Source organism: Rissa tridactyla, chromosome 1, assembly GCF_028500815.1.
Source record: "Rissa tridactyla isolate bRisTri1 chromosome 1, bRisTri1.patW.cur.20221130, whole genome shotgun sequence".
Classification (NCBI taxonomy): Eukaryota; Metazoa; Chordata; class Aves; order Charadriiformes; family Laridae; genus Rissa; species Rissa tridactyla.
Genome location: NC_071466.1, coordinates 153,179,731 through 153,206,637, shown reverse-complemented (window position 1 = coordinate 153,206,637; position 26,907 = coordinate 153,179,731). Strand labels below are relative to the sequence as shown.

At 43.1% G+C, this 26,907-nt stretch overlaps 1 protein-coding gene across 2 annotated transcripts in view; it reads left to right on the top strand.

Moving 5' to 3' along the window:
- Window positions 1–26,907, top strand: part of TMTC1 (transmembrane O-mannosyltransferase targeting cadherins 1) — a 151,293-nt gene that overhangs the window by 63,592 nt on the left and 60,794 nt on the right. For both annotated transcript variants that reach the window (XM_054207465.1, XM_054207460.1), the window contains exons 8-9: window positions 7,924–8,113; window positions 21,571–21,692. In XM_054207465.1, the coding sequence (XP_054063440.1) occupies window positions 7,924–8,113; window positions 21,571–21,692 (312 nt within the window). The remainder of the gene's footprint in view (window positions 1–7,923; window positions 8,114–21,570; window positions 21,693–26,907) is intronic.

The window sequence follows — 26,907 nt, the reverse complement described above, 5'->3', positions numbered from 1 at the left end:
AAAATTACAAGTGAATGGGGATGCAAATAAATGCTTTGGAAGTCAGAATATGAATGCTTCAGTCCCTGCAAGGTACTGGATTTTTCTAATATTTCCGAATACCTTAAAACTTACAGTGACACAAATGAAAGCCGCATTTCCATGTCCTTCAGTGTGTTGCGTGCCAAGGGTGATCTGAGAAGTTGGAATCTGCGCATCATTGCCTTTCTCAGCGGAGGCAGAAATGAAAGCGTTGGGAATCCTACTAATCATAAGCCCTGCCATTAGAGCCTGTCCGTACAGGCTGTTGTACGCAGCAGAAAGGACGTACCTTCTCCAGTGACCTACGTTAAAGAACACAGATTTTCAGTCACTGCGACTTGCCGTTCCCAAATCTGCTGTGGGTAAGCTGTTGCAATAGGAAAACTGATCCCAAACCTCTGTTAAAGCATTCTTGCTTGTATTAGATGAAAGTCGAGGAAGAATGCAATTAGAAAGGTTTTGAGAACTACCCAGCTTTAGGTAAACAGTGTACTGAAGTGCAGCTCGAGTGTCAGCAGGGCATTGAGTGGTGGGCTGTCATGCTTCAGATGTTTTTGCACAATGTTTCTTTCTTCTACCATTCTTCAGGGGAAAGAAGTAGGAGGCCTCTGGATAAATAGATTGTATTACTAACACCGTGGTAAGACACGGGAAAAGTCCATTGTACCGCATGTCTCAAGGTGTGTGAAACACATTAAATCCTACCAGTAAGTTCAAACTAAGAAAATGTTTTTTTTAAACTCATATCTTCAGGAGCCAAATTATATTCATTTCTGCTGGCATTTGCCTTGTGACGTCCCTTGGCTGATCACTCTGGGCGTGAAGCAGGCTTATTTGTCGTGTTGCGTTAAATAGTTAATACATTTCTACTAAGACTGCCTTGAGATAACATTGTCCTGTGGTTGAACTGCTTTCTCTGTAAGCTGGCTTTCTGCATTTCTTTGCTGTTTCAATCAGGTAAATGAGAATTCAGTGCTGCAAATGTGCTTCAGAAAGCTGAAGAAATGCTTATGTGTAAAAACTGGCACATATTCCTTTTCATAGAGATTTGTGACTGTTTTCTGAGCAATGCATTTAATCATCCCAGTTGTAACTTCAAAGGGAACGAACTACCAAGAGGCACGGCGCAGACCTGTACCAGAGAAGTGGGTCCCTGTACCAGAGAAGTGGGTCCCTGTGCCAGCCATTTCTGCCAAGGCAATAGAAGTCGAGTGCAGCAACTACTCTGGTATGGGTTTTTCACTGACCTTAGGGTAGGAAATGGCATTAAAATGGACCCCTGTGATACATCAGTTCTTAATTAGCCAGGCTTGCACATGCTTCCTGAATGGAAAAGTTCTGCCTATTTTGTCAGTGCCTTCTATTGTGTGCCCATAGGTGCTTAACTTCAATCCTACATGTAACCTCTGCAGGCTTCCAGGAGTCGCTCCTAGGCAAAAGGGTGAACAACAGTGTTGGTAAGAATTGCTGTTGTGCCCATCCAGAGGCCAGACAGTCCATACATGAAATGTAAAATATATTTTTTTATTCCAAGGGGGGCCTGAGGGTCAGGGGGAAGCCTAACTAGAAGATGGTGCTACAAAGCAAAGGTCATTCTGTAATAGCAGTTTCCCAGAGGAACATGCTTTCTCAGAGCCATGTGAAAAATTTGAACATCTCTCTCAGTTAAGTTTTCTTGGTTTAATGAGCAAGCCCAGGTAGGTAGCACTGCTCTGGAAATCAGCTTGATAAGCATTTTTAATGGGTCATGGTGCTTGCTGCAAGTGCTAGTTACACAACAAGCCTTCCTGGCCAAAAGCCTACACAGGGACTTGAGGGGTGCAACCAAAGCGGAGGACGTTGGCTCCTATAGGCAACGCATTTTGTTTTTCGAAATACTTCCATGCAGGATGTCTCTGAGGCATGCCCAGGACATCCCTTTGCTCCTGTTGGTATGGGGTAGGTAACGCTCTGGGACTGTTTCCAGAAACAATATCACAGAGGATTTATGAGGTCTGGTTTTTAACTTCCTGAGGATCAGCCACCAGTATTTTAGGGGCTGTCCAGAGGCCCCTCCATCCCCTGCCACCTCAGTGAGCCTCTTCTGAAGCAGTTGCCCACCAGTGGCTGGGGGGGGGTTTGGCTGCATGACTTCTGGAGCATGCTGCTCTCGGTGGCGAGCTGAGGATCACATTTGATCACAAGGCACGTTCTCACCCGCAGCATGTGGGGTTTGCGGGCAGAAAACAGTACGAGATCAATCCCAGGTTTTCTATCACTGAGACTCCGACAGCAGGCTCGGGTTTCACTGGAAATTCACAGGCTCTTTGAAAGTCTCTACTCTTCAAGAATTTGATATTTTTCAGATTCTTAGCCACAGGCTTGAAACAACTGAGAGCAAGCCATTCACTAGATCAAAGCTCTTCAGGCTGTGAGGCTACAGAGGACAACATAGTCTGCCTTTCCTCCTGTGCCCTTGGTGTGCACAAACCCACCTTCCAGAGGAGTTACCTTTCTATTCATCAAGTTGCAGCTTCCTGTTTATCCATATCTTTGTCTTTCCTACTCCTGTTCTCTACTGACTGGTAGCTCTTTCCCCCTAGATACAAAAGTTTTGATGAAAGGGAACACACAGGCACTTTTCCCATTTGCAAGTATTTTCTGTCTAGCTGATACTTGCATTTGGATGTTAAATTGGGATTTGTCTGTCTGTTGCTTGTTTGTGTAGTCTTACTCCACCATCACCGAATGTGCTGGATAGACAGAGTGTGATTTTTTTATTTTTTTATTTTTTTTTTCTTCTAAGGCTATGGAAAGAAAATGTTTAGGCTGACAATATACAGAGCAGGAAAATAAACTCATGTGGGAAGGTATGACTGGACTGGCAGTTCCCCAGGGGAAGCGTGAATACATACAATTTTAAAACAATATCCTTAAATATCACCACCTGGTTATAATTGTAGCCACGTGTGTCCTAGGAGGACATTATTGTGAAGCAGCTCATCAAACACACTTGGTTTTAGAGCTTTGTAGAGGATGAAGAGAATCCTGAGCTGAAAGCAGTTCAGCTGTTAAGGCAAGTGAGAAGCTCTTTTCCCTAATAAAGGAGCTCTTCTCACCCTCACAGTGAACTGAAACTTCACGGAGTCCTTGACAGAGTCCTTGACGGTGCACAGGTCGTTGTCTTAGAAGAGCATTAACAAGGTCTGAGACTTCTGAAAGGGCAACGACTATCTTCCTGCTTCTGTTTCAGATCCCCCGCTTCTTCTTCGAACACCCCCTTCTTTTCCCAAATACCAGTTAAGTGCGCTGTTATCACCTGTCTTCTAGATAGGTTCATTTTTTCCCCCCATCCAGGAGAATATTTTGCCTTTGCCTTGCTACAGTCCCCAGTGTGGGAAGGTCTTCCACTTGCAGGTGGATACCCGGCTGGGTCTTTGGGGGTAAGGCTGTTTGTCAGGAATGGGATGGGTTGTCCCAGAACTGTGTAGGTGGTAGGTGTAGGTCACTGTATTCACCCACAAAGTGGGGTCACCGCCCCCACTTTTCCATGCAGCTTTGGTGGGGCATGGTCTGAGTCTTGTGATCCCTCCTGTAGCCCAGTTTTAGAAAGAAATCTACAATCTCAGTCCCTGGGAGCTGGGGCGGGGGGGAAGCTTAAAATGCTCCAAAATCAAAAAGCAAGTGAAACTCCTCATAAATTTCTAGAAATCTTGTATTTTTTTTTTTTTAGTTAGTCTCACAATTCTCATGTGCTCTGATTGCCTGGGTTTGGCAGGACTGAGGCCAGGGCTTTTCCAAGCTTGTTAGTCTCCCTTACAACAAAGGGTAACAGACAATCCCTCGAGTATTTTTCCGTTGTGCTGTTTATAGCTTTAAGTAGCAGCCTGTAGCTTTCATTTGTGCAGCCGAAGTAATCAGTTCAGATAGTTGTTTTCTGCAACAGGTTCTAGAAATGAGTCATCCTGTATTTATCTCAAACAAAGGATGCAAGAGTACATTTAAACTAAAAAATTTTAAACTAAACAAACTGGATTGCCATGACAACACCTGCTACCCACAGGAGGAGCTGTGTTTTTCTGAACATGCCAGAGATGCTGAGAAGTGAAAAGAAACACTTGATACCGGCTGAAACTTGGATTTCCGTGTTCAATTTGCAAATAAAAAAAAAAATGACTCTGCTGTAATGCAAATGCTCTTAACCAGCCTGGGGGAAAACTGATTGCCAATTAAGAGGCAGATTCTTCCAATCACCTCACCAGTAATACTCTGTCATCCCTGGGATTAATTGATAGAGAGGGAGATGTTACAGGCAGGGATTTTTCTCCCTTGGAATTCCAGCAGACGTGAACAGCAATATAGAGAAGTTCATTAATTTAAAATCTAATTCACTTAGTCAACTAATTAAAAGAAAATACTTTTGTTGCCATTTGCAGGTAGGCTGCTGAAATTTAATTAGCTCCTGGAATGACTCCATGAATCTTTGAGTCTTTTCAAAATTTGCAAATTATTTCCTTGTGGTGTCAGCTTTGGTGAGAGGTTTCTTCCAAAGTTTCTCCTGCTTTTAGCTTTCTCCCTGGTTAGGGATACGAGAGCCACACAGGTGTAAAAACATATTGCGTGCTTTCAGGAGCTACTAGTAAAAAGCAGCACTGAATTGTCGGTGACTATTATTAGCATCCTGTTATTTTTCTGTTCTTAGTACCTGGAATAGCGATAGCTTGTAATGTTTTATTTTATCAAGCCATCCATCACATTCAAGGAGAGGTTACCAGTGCTGAAAGCATATCCAAACTTTTGCTTGGATCAAAGCTTGCCCAAGGCTTTCTTGCAGCTTACAAATGCCTCCTAAAATCAGGCAGTGCTCTCCTGCATCTTGCTTCCATGTCTGCTGGTGGCACGTGCACGTTCAGTGAGGGTGTTCAGGCTTGACAATGGGAGACACGGCCAAGGGTTCTCCAGCAGTGCGTCTGGAGAGGTGAACCAGTCGACCATACATAGATGGTAATGACTGTCACAGGCTTTAAAATACTTCGTTGCTATTGGCAGAGCGTATTTAAGACACTGATTATTGCCGTAATGGAACGGAGCGATTGTCCATCTCCTCTAGGACCTGCCTCTGGCAGCGAGTTGTGCACATGGCTCCTGAGGAAGATGGAAACCCCACAAGCGCGTGGAAAGAGAGACTTGTTTACAAACCTCTCCTGATCAGTGTGCGTCCTGGAGCGTGTCTTCTCATCTTCAACAGCAGTTTGCCCTAACCTTCCAGCAGAAATGCATGAACGCACACTAATCTGCCTACCCCGAATTCCTCTTAAAATTTGTTAAACTGACTCAGTTTGTTATGGCAGCAAGCTGTGTTTATTTACCCTGTGCTGTGTAACGATTTATCAGCTCCTGCCTTATCAGTCAAGATGCAGAAAAGCGACTAGTCCCTCTTCAACTGCAATGCTGCGGTTTGCAAAGATCCCAAATGTCATCTCATTCCTTTCTACCCGGCAGCCCACTCCGAGGAAGCTGGGGAGGGTTTCTGGTCTGGTTGTGGTTTGCATACAAAATTCCATGAATACTGTGATGCTTATTGAAAATGTTAATATGCCACAGAATAAAAGGACACTCCCTCCAAAAACTGGGCTCTCCTAAGGCATCAAGTGCAAAACTAACTCGGCGCTTCTGAAAATCGTGTCTAATACGCAGACTTGTAACAGTATCATATGCCATGACGTTATTCAGATTGGCATAAATGGGCATGTTGTTTCTTTTAAAAGTGAAGCTAGAAATGGGTCTCAGTTTGGCTTTTAGGTAAGTAGCTGTAAATGAATGCCGGCAACCTTTTCTGAGCTGACGACGTATTGAGGCTGCTGAAGAAGTCTGTTTCGTATCGTGGCTGAGCAGAGGTGGGGCCAGGCCACATGTAACATCACGAGCGAGCGCTTTGGCCTGATGAAGCTCCACCAGATTTTGCGTTGCTGTGTTTCCCTGTAATGCGGGCCAGAAAAGATCGGTTTGGTGATTAGAAAAGACACGTTTGTTTCTTTTGAAATAGGGAACAATCCAAATTGTAAGAACATTTTGAGTAAAAGTAGATTATGTTTTTGAGGGATGTTTTCTTAAATAGAAACTGTCTTTTTAATTGCTACCTCTGTTAAAAGAGAAGATGGATTTTTCTCTTCCTTTTCCCCTCCTTTACTCCCTCAGGGTGGGGAAGGGGAGGAAAATGGGGGGATGAAAGAGACGTGTACCAAATGGCTGGAAACCTTAAAAATGTGGGAATATTCCATTTTCCATCAGAATTGGGAGCTTAGAAAGATTGGCGGGGACATGAGAATGTGCCTTTTCCACTGTTTACAATGACAAATTATTTCAGCTCTGTAAGCCTCTCTGCTCTTGGGTTGCTGTGCTGCTGGAGACATTTGGTTTTTGTATGGGAAACTGATATCCTAACTGTTTGTGGTTATTTAAAAATGTTTTCATAAAACTTTAGGCCTGTGTCATCCCTGCGTCTTGGCCCAACACCCATCTGGGAACTTCCATCCTGCCTGGCTATCTATAGTCCCATTTAGCTTCAGTGTCTTACCCCTTCTGCCACAAATAAAATATGTGTTGTAAATGCTGTTGTAAGGGGTGGCATTTTGACCCTGAAGAGGTATGTTTGTAAGTGGCAAGTGAAACAATCCTCTGTCTATGTGGCTTGACATCTCTTGGGCATCCTTTGTGATCGTCTTAATAAACCTGTGAAGGTACCATGGCAACTGGGGTGTGATAACAACAGCTAGGCTCAGATGGAGGAAATCCTATGCAGGATAGGATATAATTTTTTTTTTTTTGAGTATTTGCTGTCTTTGGTGCTGTGTACAGTGGGGATTTTTCCATTTGTGGACCAAGAAAGGGCTTGTCTGTCCTAAGGCTGTTGCAGTTTTGCTTAGTTGACTTCATGATTGCTGGAATAATCTCCAGCCTCTTGCACACAAAAGTATTCAAACTTTGGTAAATGTGGTTTAAGGGGGGATGCACTTTTGGGAAAGTAGGTGCGATGCACTTTTGGGCAAGTAGATGCCAAGCAGCAAAAGGCTGGCGGGGAGAGGGGATGTTGGTTTGATTTTATTCTTTTCTGGTTTTTGGGTTTTTTTCCCCTTGTTTTCTTTAAGTGAAGAAGCAGCAGAAGAAGAAAGCACACATGCCGTTCTTGTTCAGTCTTCTAAAAGCACTGCATACTTCCCAGAGGGCAGCATGAGTCCCCATTTCCATTCCCCATTAATTTCCTCTCTATTGAGAATACCAATTAATGAAGATTACAACAATTTGAAAGGCTCCCTACTTCTCGATCACTTCTGTGGCTGTCTCATGCAAGCTGTCGCCAGCCCTAATAAGCCGTGATGGGATCAGCCGAGAATCACCCTGTGCCTCCTTTCTTCTGTGTTTTCTTTCTGTGTCGGGATGTAAAGAGAAAAGACAGAGACGTCTGACTTTAATTGCTCAATGTTGTGCACATAGGAGAGGTCCTAAATTGTAAGTTAAACCCAGTTAGAGGGATATTTTGTATTGCAGGAGTGATGCAGTGAACTGTGAAACAGTTCAATATGTGCATGTACCTGCTTAGCTATTACTCATTGTTGAAGCTGGTAGAAAGTCGCTTCAAAAATCCAGCATTCAAATGGGAGATGAAGATTTCTTAGTTTTCCAAAGGCCGGTGCATAAAACCCACATAAATATTGATCTTATGTTATTTCTTTATATTACTTGTTGAATTGCCCCCCACCTATGTTAGCATCTCTTTATTGACAGAGAGGTACAGTATTGCCTGTGAGTGCAGAGCTAATTTTTTTTTTTTTCCTCCTATGTAGTAAATGGTAATTGCCAAAGGAAGACATTTCATGTGTTGGCAGTCATTCCATATATTACGTTACCTGTTTTCTTTTGCAGGTTTCTAACTTATTCCTACCTTCTGGCCTTCAATGCGTGGCTTCTGCTGGCACCGATCACCCTGTGCTATGACTGGCAGGTCGGCAGCATCCCTTTGATCGAGTCTATCTGGGATGTGAGGAACTTGGCCACAGTGTTCCTGGTGCTGGTGATGACGTTGCTCAGCCTGCACTGCATAGCTGCATTCAAGGTAACACCAAAAGACACGCAATACAACGTTTTGTTTAAAATCTTTTGTTTCCTACTGTTCAGACGAAATGGTCAGTAGGCGCAAGTTTTCCTCTCAAATGCATTGGATTGAGGTGGAAAAAAACATACCGCTACGTAGCTAACGCAGGCAAGCTTAACTTAAAAAGTCCCTCTAGTTGAATGTCAGTCTCTAATTGGTCTGATTTGAGGGCAAAACTTGGCCTGGAGTCCTGCATTCAATTACTGTTAATGATCCAAATGCCACTGAAGTTGTTAAGCGTCTCTGCCTCTCCCATAGTCATTAGGCTCTTTGTCACTGCTTCAAACAGGACTGGGAACTGTCACCTGCAGAGCCATATGAAATCAATTATTGTATTCATACCTTTAGTATGCTTCTAAAACCTAAACGTTGGATATAGCAGGTTTCCCATCAGCAAAGTAATGTAATGCAGGAAATGTGAAATGACCTGGAAATTGTTATTTAGTGTATATAACATAGTGGTAAGCCAAACTTCAACGTTTCAGATCTACCATTAATCATGTTGGAGAAATGAAAGTGAGGTTGGACTGGACTTGTCGGAGATCAGATATAAACTTACATGAAAGGGGTGTCTTTGTGGATCATAGGGAGTTACAGGCAATTGCTTCTGCAGTTGTGTTGTGGAAGCTTCTTTAGGAAGTGTGCTGGTAATAATTTTTGAAATAAGTTTCTCTTCCTTAAACATACATCTCACTCAAAAGCATAGTAAGGGAGTAACGTTTTTCTTTTAATACCTACGTTATGCTAAAATGTGCAGGTCATGTACATGCTTCAGTCTACCCTGGCAGTCTTCTCTGTGCTCCTGATAAGGAGATGGAAAATGAACCAGTTTGAGACTGCAGAGTCATTAATTTAGATTACACATTGACAGATGCTGTATCGGAAATATGGGAAAATACCCTATTAGATATTCACTAGTTCTACCTGCAGGTTGTACATCATCTTGTATTCCTCCTGCTTTCATTACTCACTGCTAGAGATATTCAGAAGTGTTTGTATTAGACCTAATGCTGTTCCCAGGGAAGTTAATGATAAAATTCTCATTAGCCCAGTACTGAACACTTCTGAAAAACCCTATCCCATGTTCTTTGAAGTTTCAGTTGCTTTTTATTTTTTCTCCTCTTGTCAGAATTGGTACTATGTGTAAGATTAATGTCGTTGGTTTGCTAGGAAAAAATCTTTCAGGATTATCCAAAGACATTTTGGGTAAAACGATAATCCAGAAGGATTCCTTTGGATAACTGAATTGTGTGTCTTCTGTCAAACTGCAAAACAAAACGTTTCAAAACACTTTGTGCATTAAATTTCTAGGTTTTATCACATATTTCTTCCTTTTTTTTTTTTTTTCTTAAAGGCAAAACAATTCAGTCTGGATTGACGAATACCACTCTTTGATTTGAAACTGCAGCTTCTAATTTTTTGTGAGAATAAGTTTGCTGCTTTGCCCTTAACCACTGTTAATGTTGCATTAAGCACCATGAATTTTGCTCTCCAGGCATTTACTTACTCGATGCTTTGAAATTCATCTTGTAGATTCCCTTGTGTTTATTCTTGAAAACCCCAAACACGGAATAAGTTGGATCCTAAGTGAGCTGCTTTTGTGTCTAACCCAAGTGAAACCAGAGCCATCAGGTGTTCTTCACAAAGTGCTCTAATCAGCCTCAGCTCACCAGCCTCCCAGCACACCCACTGTGAGCATGGAACTGGTAATGGTTCCTGGGGGTCAACGTGACATGCTTTCGCCTGCCCTAGGTATTATTAGAGGCAGCTGAAATATTCTGCTTTTCACGAAATTCTAAATTTCTGAAACTAATTTGTATTTTATTTTTAGTGACTCTCATAACAACCCAATTGTGATACTGTCGTGAAGCGGTACAGGGATGATTGTGTTGTCATGAGTACTATGAATTATCGAGGAAAGCTAACAGTAGGAAGAGACACATTTCCTGGAAATAAATTATCCTGTTTGGCTTTGGATGCTCTCAGGAATGTCTCCTACATTGAGGAGAGGGAAGTTCAGGGCACACGAACTGGAGGCACGATTCATTATATTAGGCTCTTAAGAAAGCTTCTTTCCAAAGAGAGGGCAAAACCTCATATTCATTCTCATTGGCGCTAACACTTTCCTTTCTGTGGCACGGAGAATGGAAACGCTGGAAAAGATTTAGGCAGAAATGACAACACTTGTGCAGTGAACGCTGGACTGATTTTCAGTGGCAAGAGGTGATGCGTGTGCATCCGCAAAACAAGCTCACAGGAGACTCGCAGAACATATTACATGGACTGTAATTAGAGAATGCATGTATTGGATTTCTGCCTTTGTTGCCATTGAATTTTAAACAGGGCTAATTTGTTGTTGACGTTTGTGATTAGGGTTAATAACCCTGTTGGCATCTATGTACAGTGCTGATAAAGGACATCTAAAGCATGAAGCTTTCTTGTTTGGTTTCATTTTGTGAACGTTATTGCACCTCAGAAGGGGAAGAACAGTGCAAGATTTCTACCCGTAAGTGCTTTGCTTGGAACATGTCTGTTACTAGATGGGGGTTTTTATGCTGAAAACAGCAGAAATGGAGAAGGCAGCTCTCCAGTTTGTTATTGTTTGGAGAGAGAAGCCTCCTTCCTCATCCTGCTCCTACACTTTCACTGTTGTTCTCCTTCTTATGTAATGAAGAAGTCACTTGAAAAATTGCTTTGTTAATTCCTTGTATATAACTTTCATTAGCTGAGTCGTTTCATGTGCATAGTGCTAATCTCTCTTGCTTATCGGCCAAAGAGCTCCCTGTGAGCAGCTCCCTGAGAAGGACTTGTTGCTCTACACGGTGTTCAGGTGCGCAGCCATGCTTGTCTCTTGCTGCAGCCATCCCTGTCACATGTGACAATTAATGCCCGTCTTCAGGAGGCCTGATGGGAGTAAAGAAAAGGCCTGCTCCTTGGCGCACCTCCCACTGTGGAGTAAAGGACCTTGTTGTCATCTCTGGACAATATTTTTTCATAGTGACTAATGTGCCAAAGTTGCAGTCCATCGTTAAGCAGCTCTTTGAAGCCTTTTGAGACTTGATTTCTTACCACGCAGATGCCCAGCATGGTCTGCAAATTGGCCTCTCTTGAGCTGTTTCAGCCAAAGCGCCAGGAGTCACCGGTGGGTCTTGAAATCCTCAGGTTCTGCTCAGCTCTTTGGGGTGAACTTCCTCATCCAGTCTGGCTGGGCTCCAAGTAGCGTGCTGGGAATGTGGCAGAGACTGGGGGTGCTATTGCTAATGCCTGCGTCCCAGAGAAACAATAATACTTGGGAAAAGAGGATGAGATTTGTTTATTGTTCATTTTCAAAGACAGCAAGGAATAGATGTGGTCTGTCTTCCAGCTTTGGGACTGGGTAGATTACAAAGGTGCCAGTGGAATGGATGAAGCACTCTCCTTGGTTGCCAAGCACGCCAGTTACAAGGCCAGAGAAATAATCTGTCTGATGCTTCAAATGGCGGCTAGCGTAGCCAAGGGCCCATAACGCTGTCCTGCTGTGCTGGAGGAAACGGCGAGCACCTGGTGGGCTAGAGAGAGGGCAGAAGTTCTGGGCGTATCGTCAGGACAGCAGTTATTTCTCTGACATGACATAATAATTCAATGAGCATGAAAGGAAAACCCTTCAGATGTTTGAAACGCCACTCTGCATGGCATTTTTAGGTCACTGCTTAATTAGCAGTGTGATTAAGATGCAGTTTGTCCTGTAATTGTAGCTGTGAACGTACATACAGAGCACATAATGGATCAGATTCCACTTTCTATGTGGTACTTGATATATGGAGGGCTGATAGTGGGAAAACTGACGGGTGTGTGATGGGGTAATTCAGAGCAAGGTGATCTGGAAAACTAGTTTGAAACAGTAGCTTTCGTACCTGACCAGTCGGGGGGGGAATTATTGCACCTTGTACTGCGCGGCCCTCATATTCCACTTATACTCATGACCAACGCTACTGGAGGTACCTTATGGTGGTTCACAGCACCTTCTTACTTGTTCAGCAGGAACACATAATGGTGTGCAACAGTTTGCTCATGTGTGAGGAGAGACTGTTACTTATGTTTCACATAAATTTAAAAAAAAAAGTAATCCCTAGTGTCCTTTAGGATGTATCTTTTTAAAGAACATGCTTTGCTGCTGTGTGTGACATGGCTACATATGGTACAGGAAATTGTGATGATTTTCAGGTTATATTCATTACATGCAACTGAGTTATATCTAATTATCCTGTTCTTTCATATGCTACAGTTGGTTGTTTTTTACTTCAGGTCTAATTTTAAGATACTGCTGCCTCTACGTTTCTCTGCATACTGCTTCTTAGCCAAGACAAAGCATTTTATACCAAATTATTATGACTTTAATTTGTGCTGTAATTGGCATCATATTCCCATTTATCTGGTGGTTTATATGTATGAATATCATCTAAGCATATTCCTCAATCACTTGCAGGCTGTATTTCTTAGCTGACAACGTTTAATACCATCAAGGAGAGGAACGTGTTTGCATCTTCTCTTTGTGTGCATATTTCTGTTGTTTTTGCTAGCACTCATTATGTGTATTCTGTCATGCTATTTACTTTACCCTGCACTCTGGAGACCTTTGCCTCGTTTCCCAGGTTTGGCATTTCATTAATAAATCACAGCTTATGGACCTTTCTCGGGAACAATTGCCTTTTATAATATTCTACAGTAGTATCAGCACAGTTAGAAGGTATGCCTAGCAAAATTCATATGCCTTACATGCCAAACACTTCCAGAACAATACCTACTTCAAAGGCATGGCAAGGTGAATAAGGCTATTTATCGACGGAGTCTATCTGACAAGCTGGAAACCACAGTCATTTTCATAAAAGGTCCATTTAAAATAAATCCTGCTTTCATTTTCCGGAGGGCCCACTTGAATTCCTTCCACATACAGAGAAGGTCAGGACTGATGTTCTTAATCCTGAGCAGCGAGGTTTTTTTTTTTTTTTTTTCTGTGCTGCTTCTGTTGTTAGTGTTTGCTGCGGGGAGAGAGTAATAAGCCAGAAAGACTGTTTAGTGAAAGCTGGAGGGAGGGAGGGATGGATGGAGGGGGGGAAGCCCCTCGTGTGCACCCTGCCTGCCTCGTCGGCCGCGTTTCTGCTCTGTCAAGCACTGCAAGCGGATCAGCTGTGGGTCCCTGGTGGGTCTGGAAGGAACACAAAAGCCTTCCTGGGGTGTTTGCCGTGCCAGCCAACAAGCAAGCAAAAGGAGAAACCTTTCTCAGTCTGCCTGTATGCGATTGCCGTTCTGAATTAAAAAAGCAAACACAAGAAGTATCAAGATACCTTTTTGCATCAGATTTTTTTTTTTTTTCCTTCTTGGTAGATGTTTGAGATAACAGGTTTGGAGTGTGGTACTCTGAGTAAATACAGCCATAGCTGAAGTAGTTCTGATTTGGCTCACGATGAAGATATTCAGTATCTTGCCAAACAGGCTCTTAACTCCTGCAGGAGTTTGTCACACTAGGTAGGTAGTTTTCATAGGGGTAGATAGTTCTGCCATTTTCAGCATATTAACACTGAATTACTATATTTTTCAAAGATCTACTGTATTTTTGCTACCATTTTCTTCTTCTGATTTGAGTTAATATTTCAAGACCTGCTCAGAACTGAAAGGTTTTGGAGTGGCACAATACTGAGGTGAGAAAGAGAGGGTAAGAGAAATGAGGACCAAGACATTTACAGCCGAGGGAAATGATGATGCTCATTTTTCCTAGTTGGTCTGAGTTAAACAGGGTGCCAAACTAGTGTGTGATTTTGATTAGGATCCTCTTGTTTAGTGTTACCTCTTAAGAGCAAACACGCCATGAACAGGGTTGCTGTTACAAAGATCACATTGGCACATAGCACAAGCAGTGTGCATGTGTTTAAATTTTACCTTTTTCTTTTTTCCTTTTTTTTTTTTCCTTTCCTCCATGTAGTGAAGCAGCCTGCAGTCACAGAATGAAAGGGAAGAGGGGAAAAACAACCTCGAGGTCAAAAGCTTTTTTGTAATTCCTGGAGCAATTTGTTGACTTTCCTATTTCCTTTTGGAATGTTCCACTTCTCTTTCAAAGACGCGTGTGCTCCTGCATCCTGCTCAAATCGGCTCATCAAGCAGAATTAGAGGCTGCAGAGATTAAGGATTGGGAAAATGATCTTATATCTTCAGGGAATTTTAGAAACCTGGATAAGAAAGACTGTAGACACACAGCTGAATGGATGGGTAGCTGAGGTCTACAGCAAAAGAGAAAATAGTAGATACCATCATTTTACTTTAAGATACTGAAATAAAAAGTGAAATGTCAGTAGAATATAATTCTGTGCCCTGCTGTGGGTTATGGGATTGGGAAAGGACTACTTCCCACTCTTATTCCATAATTTAGAGCCTGATTTCCAGAATGTTTGAGCATGTTTTAAACTAGAGCAGGGTAGGTTTAGATTAGACATTAGGAAGAAGTTCTTTACAACGAGGGTGGTGAGGCGCTGGCCCACGTTGTCCAGAGAGGGGGTGGAAGCCCCATCCCTGGAGACATTCAAGACCAGGCTGGATGAGGCTCTGAGCAACCTGATCTAGTTAAAGATGTCCCTGCTTACTGCAGGGGGGTTGGACTAGATGACCTTTAAAGTCCCTTCCAACCCAACACATTCTATGATTCTATGATCCACAGTTCCTATTGATGTAAACAGAGTTTTTAGGCACTTTCAGCATTCTGAAAAATAGAGTGTTTTAGCTAGTGGTACAGACAAGGACTTGCTTCCTTCTGGAAATGGAAAGTGAATGATTTCATTAGGGCAGTCTGAGGTATGTGCCAAGGGTTTGTCTTCAGATAATCCCAGGTTAGGTAGCCAATGATAGTTTCAGGGGTTTTGATTCGGCTTCTGACTGGTGCATGTTTTCCTGTGCACTGGTTCCTGAATAGGTGCTGATGCTGGTAAACTGGAAAGTAGTTTTTGTTGTTGCCAAATGCTGGAAATAGGATCAACGTGTCAGTTAATAAGTAGTGAGCAGTGATGGTCAAAATAGTATTATAGATCTCCATGGCTTTGGACTATGTGCGAAGTATATAAAATTCACTCAATTTCAGTGAGTAGTAACTGTGGGTGATGTTATCAGAACTAGATGATCACCAAGGAAAACTGAGCTATTTTAGGAAGACAGGGAGTTGCTAAACCTGGCACTCAAGCAGCTGGCGCTACTGAAGATGCTGATTTTCTTTTTTTTTTTTTATGAGATGAAAGAATAAAACTGATAAATCGTAGTGATTACAGAATTTGTGGCTCTTTTGTAGGAGCAAGCTGATTAAGCCTGGTGTCTAAGCCAGATTTGAAGCTGGGCAGTTACCTTTTTCTTACCAAATGTTTGAGTTTTTCAGGCCACCTGTTGACAGCTGACTTCTGGCACCGTTTGCTCGGTTGTGGTGGCACAGGCAGCACCGCGAAACAGCCATAGCTCCACAGTGCCCTCTTCTTTGGCTACAGAAGATAAAGATGTACATCACTTGAATCATAGAATAGGTTGTAAGGAACCTTAAAGATCATCTAGTTCCAAACCCCCTGCCATGGGCAGGGACACCTCCCACTAGACCAGGCTGCTCAAAGCCCCATCCAGCCTGGCCTTGAACACTTCCAGGGATGGGGCATCCACAACTTCCCTGGGCAACCTGTTCCAGTGCCTCACCACTCTCATAGTGAAGGAATTCTTCCTGATACCTAATGTAAATCTACCCTCTTCCAGTTTGAAGCCATTAGCTCTTGTCCGTTGTAAAAAGTCCCTCTCCAGCTTTTTTGTGGGTGCCCTTCAGATATTGGAAGGCTGCTATGAGGTGTCCCCAGAGCCTTCTCTTCTCCAAGCTGAACAACCCCAACTCTCTCATCCTGTCTTCATAGGAGAGGTGCTCCATCGTGTCCCATCCTGGTATCTGCTGATGACCTAAAGGATGACATGGAGTATGACACAGCTGTGCCATGGCCTGTCTGTGCCTGCACTAATGAGGTGGGAGTGGGTTGCACCCAGTGCTTGCTTCTGTGGGCTTTACATCAACAGATTTTCTTCCTGCAAAGGAATGAATCCCTCGGGTTGATAAGCTTAAGTTTGCATTTTATCACCTTTTGCGTGGATGCAGAGTAAATTTGACATGCTTCTACGTTGTGCCTTTTATCTTTAATACCGTATATGTTGGAAGTGCAAGAGTAGATGTTTGCAGATCCTGACCTCTTGTCAGGTGAGATGCTGCCAGAGGTTTGATGCAGGCCAGTGAGGAGTCATGTTGCCGAGCTGCTTGTGGCTTCATGAGTGACTGTTACAACAGGAATATATAAATTAAGTTTGCGTGCAGTCTGCACTAAGGGCTTGCGCAAATCAATGTTAGGAATAAACTGAAGAAGTGTAATCCTCTGTCTGTGACCTACAGACAGTCGTGTAGCTTCTTTGAATCTCCGTGTCTCTTTTTTACCGATAATGCACTTTCCTCCTAGGCCTGCAAGCATTTGAAAATGTGTAATAACATTCATTGCTTTTATACAGCCATGCACTACCAACTTTCCTGGGTACCAGCTTTTCTGTGTTTGCAGTCAGATGTTCCAAGCATAACATCGTGCTGGCTTCAATGCACCATCCAGAGCTCACTGACAGAGGGTGATTTATGCTTTCGGTAGGAAGGAAGTCTTTACTCCGTGGAGCTGTTGGTTCTCAATGGTGGAGAGGTGACGCTTGCCTCATTCTCAAAATAAACTGCTAGAGGAAGAAATTAAACCCATTTGATTGCCACCTTCCCATCAAACAGGCACGCACATATAAACACCTTCGGAAACATTCCAAGGCAGAACAGAATGGAATTTGCTTGGACTTGTTTGCCCAGCTGCTATCTTCCCCAAGGTGCAGCTTTGTCCATCCGGGAGGAAAGTTGTCCTCATGGCTCCACTTTCCAACAACTCAGGCCTTGGAGGTGCCAGGGGGTGTGAACATAAGTTCTGCCATCACAGTGTGAGACTTAATGGATCTGGCACCTCAGATGATGCTTTCTCAATCGGAAAGATAGGGAATTTACAGTGGGCTTATGCAAATCCATAGTTCATGACAGATATGTCGGAGTATCTCCTGCACTCGTACTTTGTGCGCTCTGGCTTGTAGAAGACTTGTGATTTGACAGTAGTCGGCAAATATTTATTTGTGGCTCAGGAATATGTCTTATATGTAATACAGCAAGATCTCTTTCAGTTGTAAACTCAAGACTTTCTTCCTTTTCCCCCAAATTGCCAAGGAAGCAATTTTTGAGATTTATGTCTGTGTTGATGGTTTTTGGCCTTGGCGTGATTCCTTGCTATTTTGTTTGAGAGAGTGTGACAATTTTTTGCCTCGCCTTTGGGAGAAGAAGTGGTGTTCTTTAGTTCTTTGACAAGTCTGTGAAAAGTAGCAGGTTAAAATTCTTCTTTATTGGTTTTTGGTTTGTTGGTTTGTTTTGGTTTTGGGGTTTTTTTTTTTGGTTACAATATAACAAAGGCCTATTGTAATTAGAGGTAGATGTGAATTTGAAAACCCCCACCAAACTATCTGCTATGAGGCATGCTATTTTGGTTTGAAGTTGGCTTGTCTTTAACAAAAGGAATCGCTCTAGGCGTAATTCAAAGGTGCTTTCCCCACCCCTGCAGACCTCTGTGACACATAGAAAGATAAGTTTTATATTTCCAAAAGAAAGCACTATCTTAAAGAGGAAAGGAGATGTCTTTCTGTAAAAGGAATAAAGTGATCTATAATTTCTAGTCCTAGATTTTTTTATTCTAAGGAAAAAGGAAGACAAACAAAATTGCCAACTGCTCTTTAAAAGCTTTTACTACTGCTGTGGGCACCTGGAAGATTCTGGTTCTGCCACCTTTAGCTCAGCTTTCTCTTAAGTGGGCTTATATGACCAGAGTAGTTAAACCAAATAAATGGTCCCAATATTTTTTTTTATTTTTTTTTCCCCCCTGAAAAATATAACAAGCTACAGGTTGGGTTTTTCTATTTTATTTAAAAAACACATGGAGGGCATCTCCTATGGCTCATGTTAGATGGAAGATCCTGCCTGCCCTCTGTTCCTGCAACCCTACAGTACCAGTCCGCAGTGTTCTTGCACTGTTCTGTCCTGCTTATCTATAAATGTATCAGCCCCTCCAGGGGAAGGGTGAATAAAAGATTAATCTGCTAAGTAAATTTTGCTAGGAAAAAAGATTAAAGGAGAATATGGTGTCATATGAGTCTTGTGCTGTTAGATTGTAGCTGTCTACGGTTATAACCTGTGGTACACATGATCCTTTCAACACATCGTGGTTGCGTTTCTGTCCTTTTTTCTGTTTTCTCTGAGCTGCCTAGGTGAGCTGATGTTAGCCCGTGCTGGGAGGGCAGGGACAGATAGAGCTGCTGTGCCTCCAGCCCTCGCAAGGCTGGAATAGAGGAACGTGTGGCTCTGGCATCAGGGCAAAGACTGCTTTTGTTCAGTAGCCACATGTTCAGTAGAAACTATTTAGGGAAGTGGGAAATAAGATCTGGCTGTGAATAGCCAGATTGTGTAACTTTTTCCTCCAGTAAAAATTCCCAACTATGGGCAGCCAATGATTTAGGAATTGCCAAAGGTCGCATCCATACCATCTTGTTAATGGCCACAGATGAGTTTTGGATGACCAGCAACCCCACCTGCTCTTCCTGCCCAGGGGGTCTCTCCAGCCTCTGTTCCTGGGCAGGGCCCTGCCGCAGGGCCAAGGTGTCAAATACACCAAGTGCCTGTACAAATTTTGGAAAAGTTAATGGCTGGGTAGAGGAGAGAGACCCAAACTGAGCTCTGGCATGACAGCAGCACGAGCTCAAGCAGTTTGACCTGCTGGCTCACAGGCAGGACCGCGGGTGGCATAAAATCAGCCAAAGCCTGGCCTTCCAGGACCAGCTCTTCACAAAAGCCTCTGCCTGAACTTTAAAAGGGTGCTTTAAAAAGGGTGCTGCCAGCTGCCAGATGTTTCTTGTTTTGGAAATAAGTAGCACGACAGAGGGCTTTGCTGCTCCGTGAGGCTGGTGTGTGTGAGTGCTGGGCTCCCGTCTCTGAGCCCTCCCCAGGGGACTGAGCTGGCAACCCTCAGTGGCATTAATCGAAAGCTGTGACTTGTTGTGGAGGGAGAAAGGGCACACAATACCATTTTCTCCTTCAGCCGAGCTAATTCCCCCATTTTCCTCTTTCCCATTTGATGTACGGATTTTATTTGTCTTTCTCCAGCATTGTTTCCTCTGCTTATCTGCAATGCTGCAGCCTCGAATAACGCCGTGTCCTTCTTAGAGATGTAAACTAGGGGTTGCTTTCCCAATTATTGACTTAACGAACAACAACTGGAGAAATACTTGGTTCATTTGAAAACAGGAGTGTATATTGGGGATGGAGAACATTTTATGCACTAGCAGTGCACTCCCTTTGGCCCAACATACACCCTTCTCCTCCGGGTCTTTGTTGTGAAACCCCTGGGGTAGAGCGGCGGCAGCAAGTGGGCACCATGGTTAAGTCAGGCAAGGTGGGAAGGGACTGTCGAATGGCAGGAGAGAAATGAAGTATATGTCTGGAGCTGGGTGAGAGGGAAGTTGGAGTTGAGCTAGGACTGGTAATTTGCATTCTGAGTTCAGGAATCATTTTTAATCCTTTTTTTTTTTTTTTTTTGCTATTCAATTTTCTATTATAATTGTAAGCCAAAATTACAATTACCAGGCACCTCTGCTCATCAGCTTTATGGATTGGTGTCAGCTTCAGCTCGGGGAATAATGTATTTCAGGTGCTGTTGTGACTGCAGGAAGGCACTTACTAACTGTGATTCCAAGACACTGAAAAAGTGGATAATAGAAGCAGGTGACTGCGATGCTGCCTAAAGCAGATGTTGATAAAGAAGCCTGGAGGCAAGAATTCTGCTCCCCTCTCTGCCTCGTGTTTCCTCTTTGAGCCAGGGGAAGCCAGTGCACTTTTTTGTGATCCTGTGGTTCATCTCCTCTAAAGGGACATCAGAGCCTCCTGACATGTACCCTTGCATTTGGTACCATAGAAAATGTTTGTTGTCTTTCCCACAGAATAGGATGAATATATTTTAATACTGCGACTTCTGAATTTCGGCCACTGACTAGGCCAGTGGTAACTGGTGGCACGGTCTGTAGCTGTGCAGAAGCAAGACGGGTTGTACTGCTTGGCCCCGCGTTGTTGATCAGACTCCGTTCCTCTGCTCAAAAAAATATTGTTCAACGTCTCTAAATGTAGATCCCTCCAGTAAAGAGAAGTCAATTTGCTCTCTCCAAAGTTGAGAAATCACCCACAACAATTACAAAGTGCTGCAACCACTAAGTGATTCTGGTTGCATCTGTTCCTAAGCGTGACAAAGCTTCTCCCGCTGGCTGCAGAAGCAGGCTGCGGCGGCTGACGAGGCAGCCGTGTCGCAGGGCAGGGAAGCGCAGATGTCTGCCTGGGTGATTCAACAGACCTAATGCCACACTTCTGCTAGCCTGATGTCATCCTTTGAGATCATCAACAGAAAGCACGAGCTGATTCACCCTCGTGGGGTGGAGCTAAATCAGAAACTCAACTTGGCCGAGGAGGCTCGGGTCTCTCCGGGGCAGGAACGGTGGCTGCTGCTGGTCACAGCATCTTGAGACGCTCGTGTTGGCCGTGCAGATCACGGTTGTTTTGAATTTGCATGTGGCAATTTGATTTCTCCAACATTAAAGTGAGCTCAAGTGAAAGGCATTAACTGAGCTCAGGTGAAAGACATTAATTTTAACATCTAGCATGTCTCAAATTTCCAGCTCTGCATGAGTGTGGAGACCTCGTGTGCAAAAGTATCATTTCAAGTTTAGATATTGTCTCGAAAGGGATAAAATGACTGCATTAATGTGCCATTTGGACATAGTTTTCTTTACACAAAATGTGACTGATTGAACAGCTTTTTCTCAGTTATAAACATTTAGGATTGAACACAGCAGTCTGTGTATGCGATACGCGTTTGTGTATTTACATACAGCCACAGTGTGGTAGACATGCTAACACATACATTCAAACTATTCTATACGTACGTATTACCAATATGAGGTGTATCTTAAGTACTACCTATGCCATCTCAAGGGAGCTGCATACAATAGAGGTGACCTTGGAAAAGATACCAAGGGTGGCAATACACACTGTGGTTAGTCTTTGTGCACTTTCTGGGCATATCAGGAGCACAAACAGTGCTTAAATATGTAAGAACAGTATCTTGGAATAATTTCTTTTAAATGCAAAACATATCAAACGTTAATCTAAGTTGCTTTTTTTAATGAATAAGAATCTCAAAAGGAAAGGGGAAAGTTAGTGGTGAATTAAGTTGGATTTTTTTAGTTGATATTTGTTTAATTTTGTGTTATTGCAGAAACTGGAACACAAAGAAGTTTTGGTTGGCTTGTTGTTCCTGGTTTTCCCATTCATCCCAGCCAGCAACCTCTTCTTCAGGGTGGGATTTGTGGTGGCAGAGCGAGTCCTTTACATGCCGAGGTAACTATTGCAATTGAATTCCTTTCTAATGAGACCACGATCCCATTTTCTAAAAGCAGGCATGATTGCTTCTTCCCTTTTACAATACTTCGCACACTATATTGCTAGTCAGTGTGTTCTCTGCCTTTGAGTTTTGGTGTGACAGCATGAGAGATTTTATAGTTTGTTGTGAGCAGATTGTTTGGCAGGAGCAAAGCTACCCAAAATCCTTCCTTTTTTTTTTTTTTTCTTAACACAGATTTTTTTGGTGTGCTTGAAACAGCTCAATACAGAGATGAGGTGTTGTTTCTTGAGGGTTGTCCTCTAAGACTATCTTTCTTGGAAGCATTATCAACTTAAATTGTCCAGTGTCTTTTACCTTAAGGACAGCAGCTCAGAAGTTAACCTGGCGTATTTTTATTGTGGTATCGCTTAGCTTTCCCACTACATTAGGTGGTCAGTAAAAACAAAGGTGGCTATTGCTGTCTTAAAAGGCTGTTGGCTTCAGTTGTGGAATATGCGTATGACCTCCTGCCTGTAAGCTATTGACTGCATACACATCTGAAAGCGGAGGATTTGCAGTTGTTGAAGAGGATAAGGAAAATCCGGCCACTTCTCCATCGCTCAGCCCCTGCCCTGGCATTTCCCTCAGCTTCCAGCCTCTTAACAATTGTCACTTTGGCAGTTTGGGTGCTTCCAATTGCATTTACTCAAGAACAGCTTTGAGGTGTTACTTCTGACATCTCCACAGTATCCAGACCAGAGGCTGCAGTGGTAATCAGAGGACATTCATCCAAGTTGTACCAGACTATTGCCCATTTCATGGAATCACAGGGTGGTTGAAGTGGGAAAGGACCTCAGGACTTCCTTTACATGCCCCTTGCTCAAGGAGGGCCACCTACAACCAGTTGCCTGCAACCATGTACAAACAGTTTTTCAGTATCTCCAGTGAGGGAGACTCCACAGCCTCTCTGGGCAACCCGTGCCCATGCAGTTTGTTCCAGCCATGAGCATAAATGGTCATTTTTGGATACTGCAAGTCAGAAAGCCCAATTCTGCCCTCCGGTGCAGAGGGTCAGCATCTGTTATCTCTAACAGGAACTGCCATTGTGGAGCTGTTGACAAAGCACAAGTCCTCAGTTTCGCTCTGGATTACTTTGTGATAACTGAAACAATAGTTTTATTCCACAAAATGTTTAAATTGAAACCTCAGAAAATTCGGATCCAAAAATCCTAAGAAAAATGCTTATAGGTGGTCTTTTGCAAAGCTGTATGTGTATTCTGATTGTCATTTGTATAAGCACTGTCACAAAAGAGCTGCTCATTGGTGTAAAACTCAGGCTGTGTGGGAGATGTTGCATTTATTACAAGCTTCTTATGCAGTTAGACTGTGTCTCTGTGCTCTGCTATATACTGACTTGCTTTTGGGGTCAAATCCTGCTGAATTTATTCACATCACTAGTCCTGCTTTTGTTTGCTGAGGGTATACCTGAAAGTATAGTGAGTGAAAGTTGTCCCTCTGAGTTATTTTGCAAACGATACCCTCAACTAATGGATCTTGCATCATTTCAAATTAACTTGGAAATCAGATTGCTTTAAATTCCTGTAACAGAAAATGAGGAAACACATGAAAGCGCAAAGCTATTAAGGAAACAGTCAGCTGAACACAGGGCTGTGTTGAGTGGTTGCATTTCTGAATCTCAAAAGAACAACTGCGGAAAATACTTCAGCAGTCAGCAGTTCCTTGTCGTCCTCCAGATGAGACTGCTGATATAATGAGAGGAGGGGCAATGAAGAAGAAAAAAGGATATGTTTGCGCAGAGAAAATTAATCAGCGTTAACATGTGTGCATATAGTTTGTATAATGCTTTTCATCTCCCTGAGGGCTTTGCAAATATGTGACCTACAAAGTAGGTAATTGATAGTCGCTGCTTTTCTTTCAGGCAGGAAAACTGAGGCAGCAGGATTAAATGATTTCTCTGGAGCAAGTCTGTGTCGGAGTCCCTGGATCTCATGCTTTGGTCAGATCACTCATGTCCTGCTTTGCAATGTTTCGTTTTTGCTCTTACCCGCGGCTGGCAGGCAGCTGGCATGAAAAGGGAAGGCAAACCCTGGCACTTTGCGGGAGAGGTGGGCAGTCTCCAGCCAAAGGATCCGGAGAGAGCTGAGCTCTTGGCTCTGAGTTACCAAGAGATGAGCTCTCCTTACATCCTCAGGGTGCAAAATGACATGAGAGGTGAAGGGGATTTCTGCGAACATTCATGACTATGGCAGAACAAAAATAACGTAGGATGTTGGGTTTTTTTTCCCCTTGGGAGCATGGCAGTTTAATAATGATGGCTTTAGGAAGGGCTCGCGTTCTTTATTTAGAACAGCCTTTAGCAGTTTTCTTCTGTTGCATCTTGAGAAGAGCTTTTCCTTTACTTTGCCATTCCTTCTCCAAAACTTAGTTAGCAAGTCAGAGGTTGTCGTTCATGTTTATTTAGACAAAAGTCCTCAATCAGGTGGAGAGAACTCAGTGGTCTATGTTTTTGGGCTTATGCTGGAAGCCGCTTTTCTATCTGTTTCAAGTAATAGCCTTTTATTAATATTTAAGGGAGTGACAGTTGTGTATGTGCGTCACAGCCTGAAGTCCTCATTCAGTGTTGCTCAGGAGTTACCTGGGCAAAATGTCAAGCATTCTCTTTTCAATAAAAGTTAAGTAAGGACCCAAGGATTTGTGTAAAAGATGTTGTAAACAGAAAGGAACAAGGAATAAGCCTTTTGCTCGATGTCTAATTATATGGCTGCGCCTTGCCTTCTGGGGATTGATGGGTATTTGGAACAATTCCTCTTCTGTCTGCAGCCGTGCCTCAGGGGAGAGGGACATAAGCTAAGTCAAAATGGTTGAATGTTTTCTTTAATTGGCTTTAGCAAAACAGAAATATTTGGAGAAAATATTTCTTGTATTTAGTTTTCATTCGAGGGTCACCAGCACTTATTTGCTTAAATCAGGAATTTTTAATGATAGTATTACTTTAGCCTGAAAAATTTCATAGGAAAACAGTTTATTGTCTTTCAACTTTAAATTTTAATTTTGTTGTTGTTTTCTTATCCTTATGAGGGGCAAACTTGTTTTCAGGAGGGCTAGGGGTGTGAAATGGCTTGGGAGTGGTGGACAGGATACAACTCTATGGGCCACAGTGTTCCAAAGAGGCATCACAATGAATAGCTGGATCAGTGAAAGACTTAATCCATTGTGGGTTTTTTTCCCTCTTCATAATGTAGATGTAATTATGCTTACTGCGTGTCTGCTAATGCTGCTCTGAACATCACAGACAGCCTAATTGTTTGAAAATCAAGAACAATGATGTGCATCCAGTTACTCTGAGCTACGAGCAATTTGTCTGAACTTAAACAAGAGCACCAGCTCTTGCTCTGTGTTGCCCTTCACATGGAGAAACTATAGAGGCAGTGCCAACTCTTGTGCCAACCAGGAGCTGCTTGCCCTACTGACGTACCGGCAGAGCTGAGGCTACTCCTACTTCACTGGATGGGACCTTTCCTACCAGAGCATTTTCTGTTTTCCTAGTCTTTCCTTGCTACCCTGATAGCAGTGGCTCCTGTCTGGGCTGCTGTATTATATCTGGACAACTCAAGCTGTTTTCACAACCTCATGTGAACCGACAAATCAACCAAAACATTGCTACATGGCTTATTTCTAATTTGCTGAAAGCGATAGGCAATCTAGTGGCACCTGCACCATTTTTATGGCAACTCGTTTGTGGTTGATATTGCAATGAGTGAGTTGCAGAGCACACAGTTACTCTTTCCCAGCACAGGCACTTATGGGTTGCCGTCATTTTTTTCACAAGCTCCTCACTATATCAAAAGTTGTTGTTGCAACCCTAATTGTCAATACTAGAACTGCTATGTACAGGATGGCATTTTCTTTGGTGTCGATCTAAAAATCTGCAAGAAAGCCAGCACCCAGAAAAAAGTGTACTTGTATTTTTCAGGAACTTAACACATCATGTTAAAGCTTTCCTCGTGCCATAGCAAAGCAGGGACCATATGGAAGTTTTGCCTTTGCATAGAGCATGTTTTTGGTTCTTCATGCTAACGCATTTGTTCCAATTAGTGCAATTCCATACATTACAAACTTTTATAATTGAAAAAGAAAAAGAACCTGGTAAGTAATGGAATTAGCTGTAATTTTTATGAACCTGAATATTCCTGAGCATAAGTCTCCTTTACTTACAAGGCAGCTACTTGATGATGGGACGTCTCTTTTCAGGGAACACGTTGTGCTTTCCACATCATCTTCATTTTCTTAAAGACCAGTTGTGTAATGGGGTGGTGTCTTTTTCAGTTTCCTTTGCCACCCCTTTCTTTAAGGTTATTTGAAGCTACAAGTTCATGGAGAGCTGAATTCCTGTTTACCTATTCAGCATTCCTTCAGTATTAGATCAGATCCAGTAAGGGATCATCTGATTTACAGAAGAAGCTTCTCTTTTCAATTGGAGTGAAACCCCAACCCCAGTGAAGTCAGCAGCGAAAGTCTTATTGACTCTGTGGAGCCAGTTTATCGGCTCCCTGATCTAAATTCAGCAACATAATTAAGATTTTTGCACTGCTTTCAAGTTAAGTCCACAATTCATTTGGGATTTGGATATGGAATCCAAGTCACACCTGTTCCACTTACTGAAAAAACCACTTGATTTTAATGCTTTAATCTATTGCTGCTATTCTTGCAGGGGCCACGGAGCCACCAAAGTCCAGAAGGAGTGAACTAGATTAAGTTCCCTGTAATTCAGCCATGGACCTGGGGGCACTGGGAGGGGACCGGGAGGGCATCAGGTGATGGCGGTGGGCCAGACCTCAGCCCCAGCCTGGTCCCTTTATACCTTGGGGGTTGCCTGTCCCATCTCCAGGGTGTCAATTCGAGCAGCAGTCTGCAAAACAGCTCGTGGCTGGGGGCAAGGAGGTTGGGACCTTGGCTGAGGCCAGAGACTCCAATTCTGCTTCCCTGTCCCAGGGATAACAACTCCACACTGCCCTTCGGAAGGGAGCAGAGAGAGTTCTCATCAGTTAATGGGAATTAACTGCTTGTATAAAGGCTAAACGCTGCAAGCATCTACCTTTCAGATGCGTATCCAAACCTAAGCTCCTAGCTTTTGAAGGCTTGCCCACCCCTATTAAACACTTTAAGGAGAAATCAAAGCAGCCATCCTCTGTTAATGCAGGCAAGAAATGC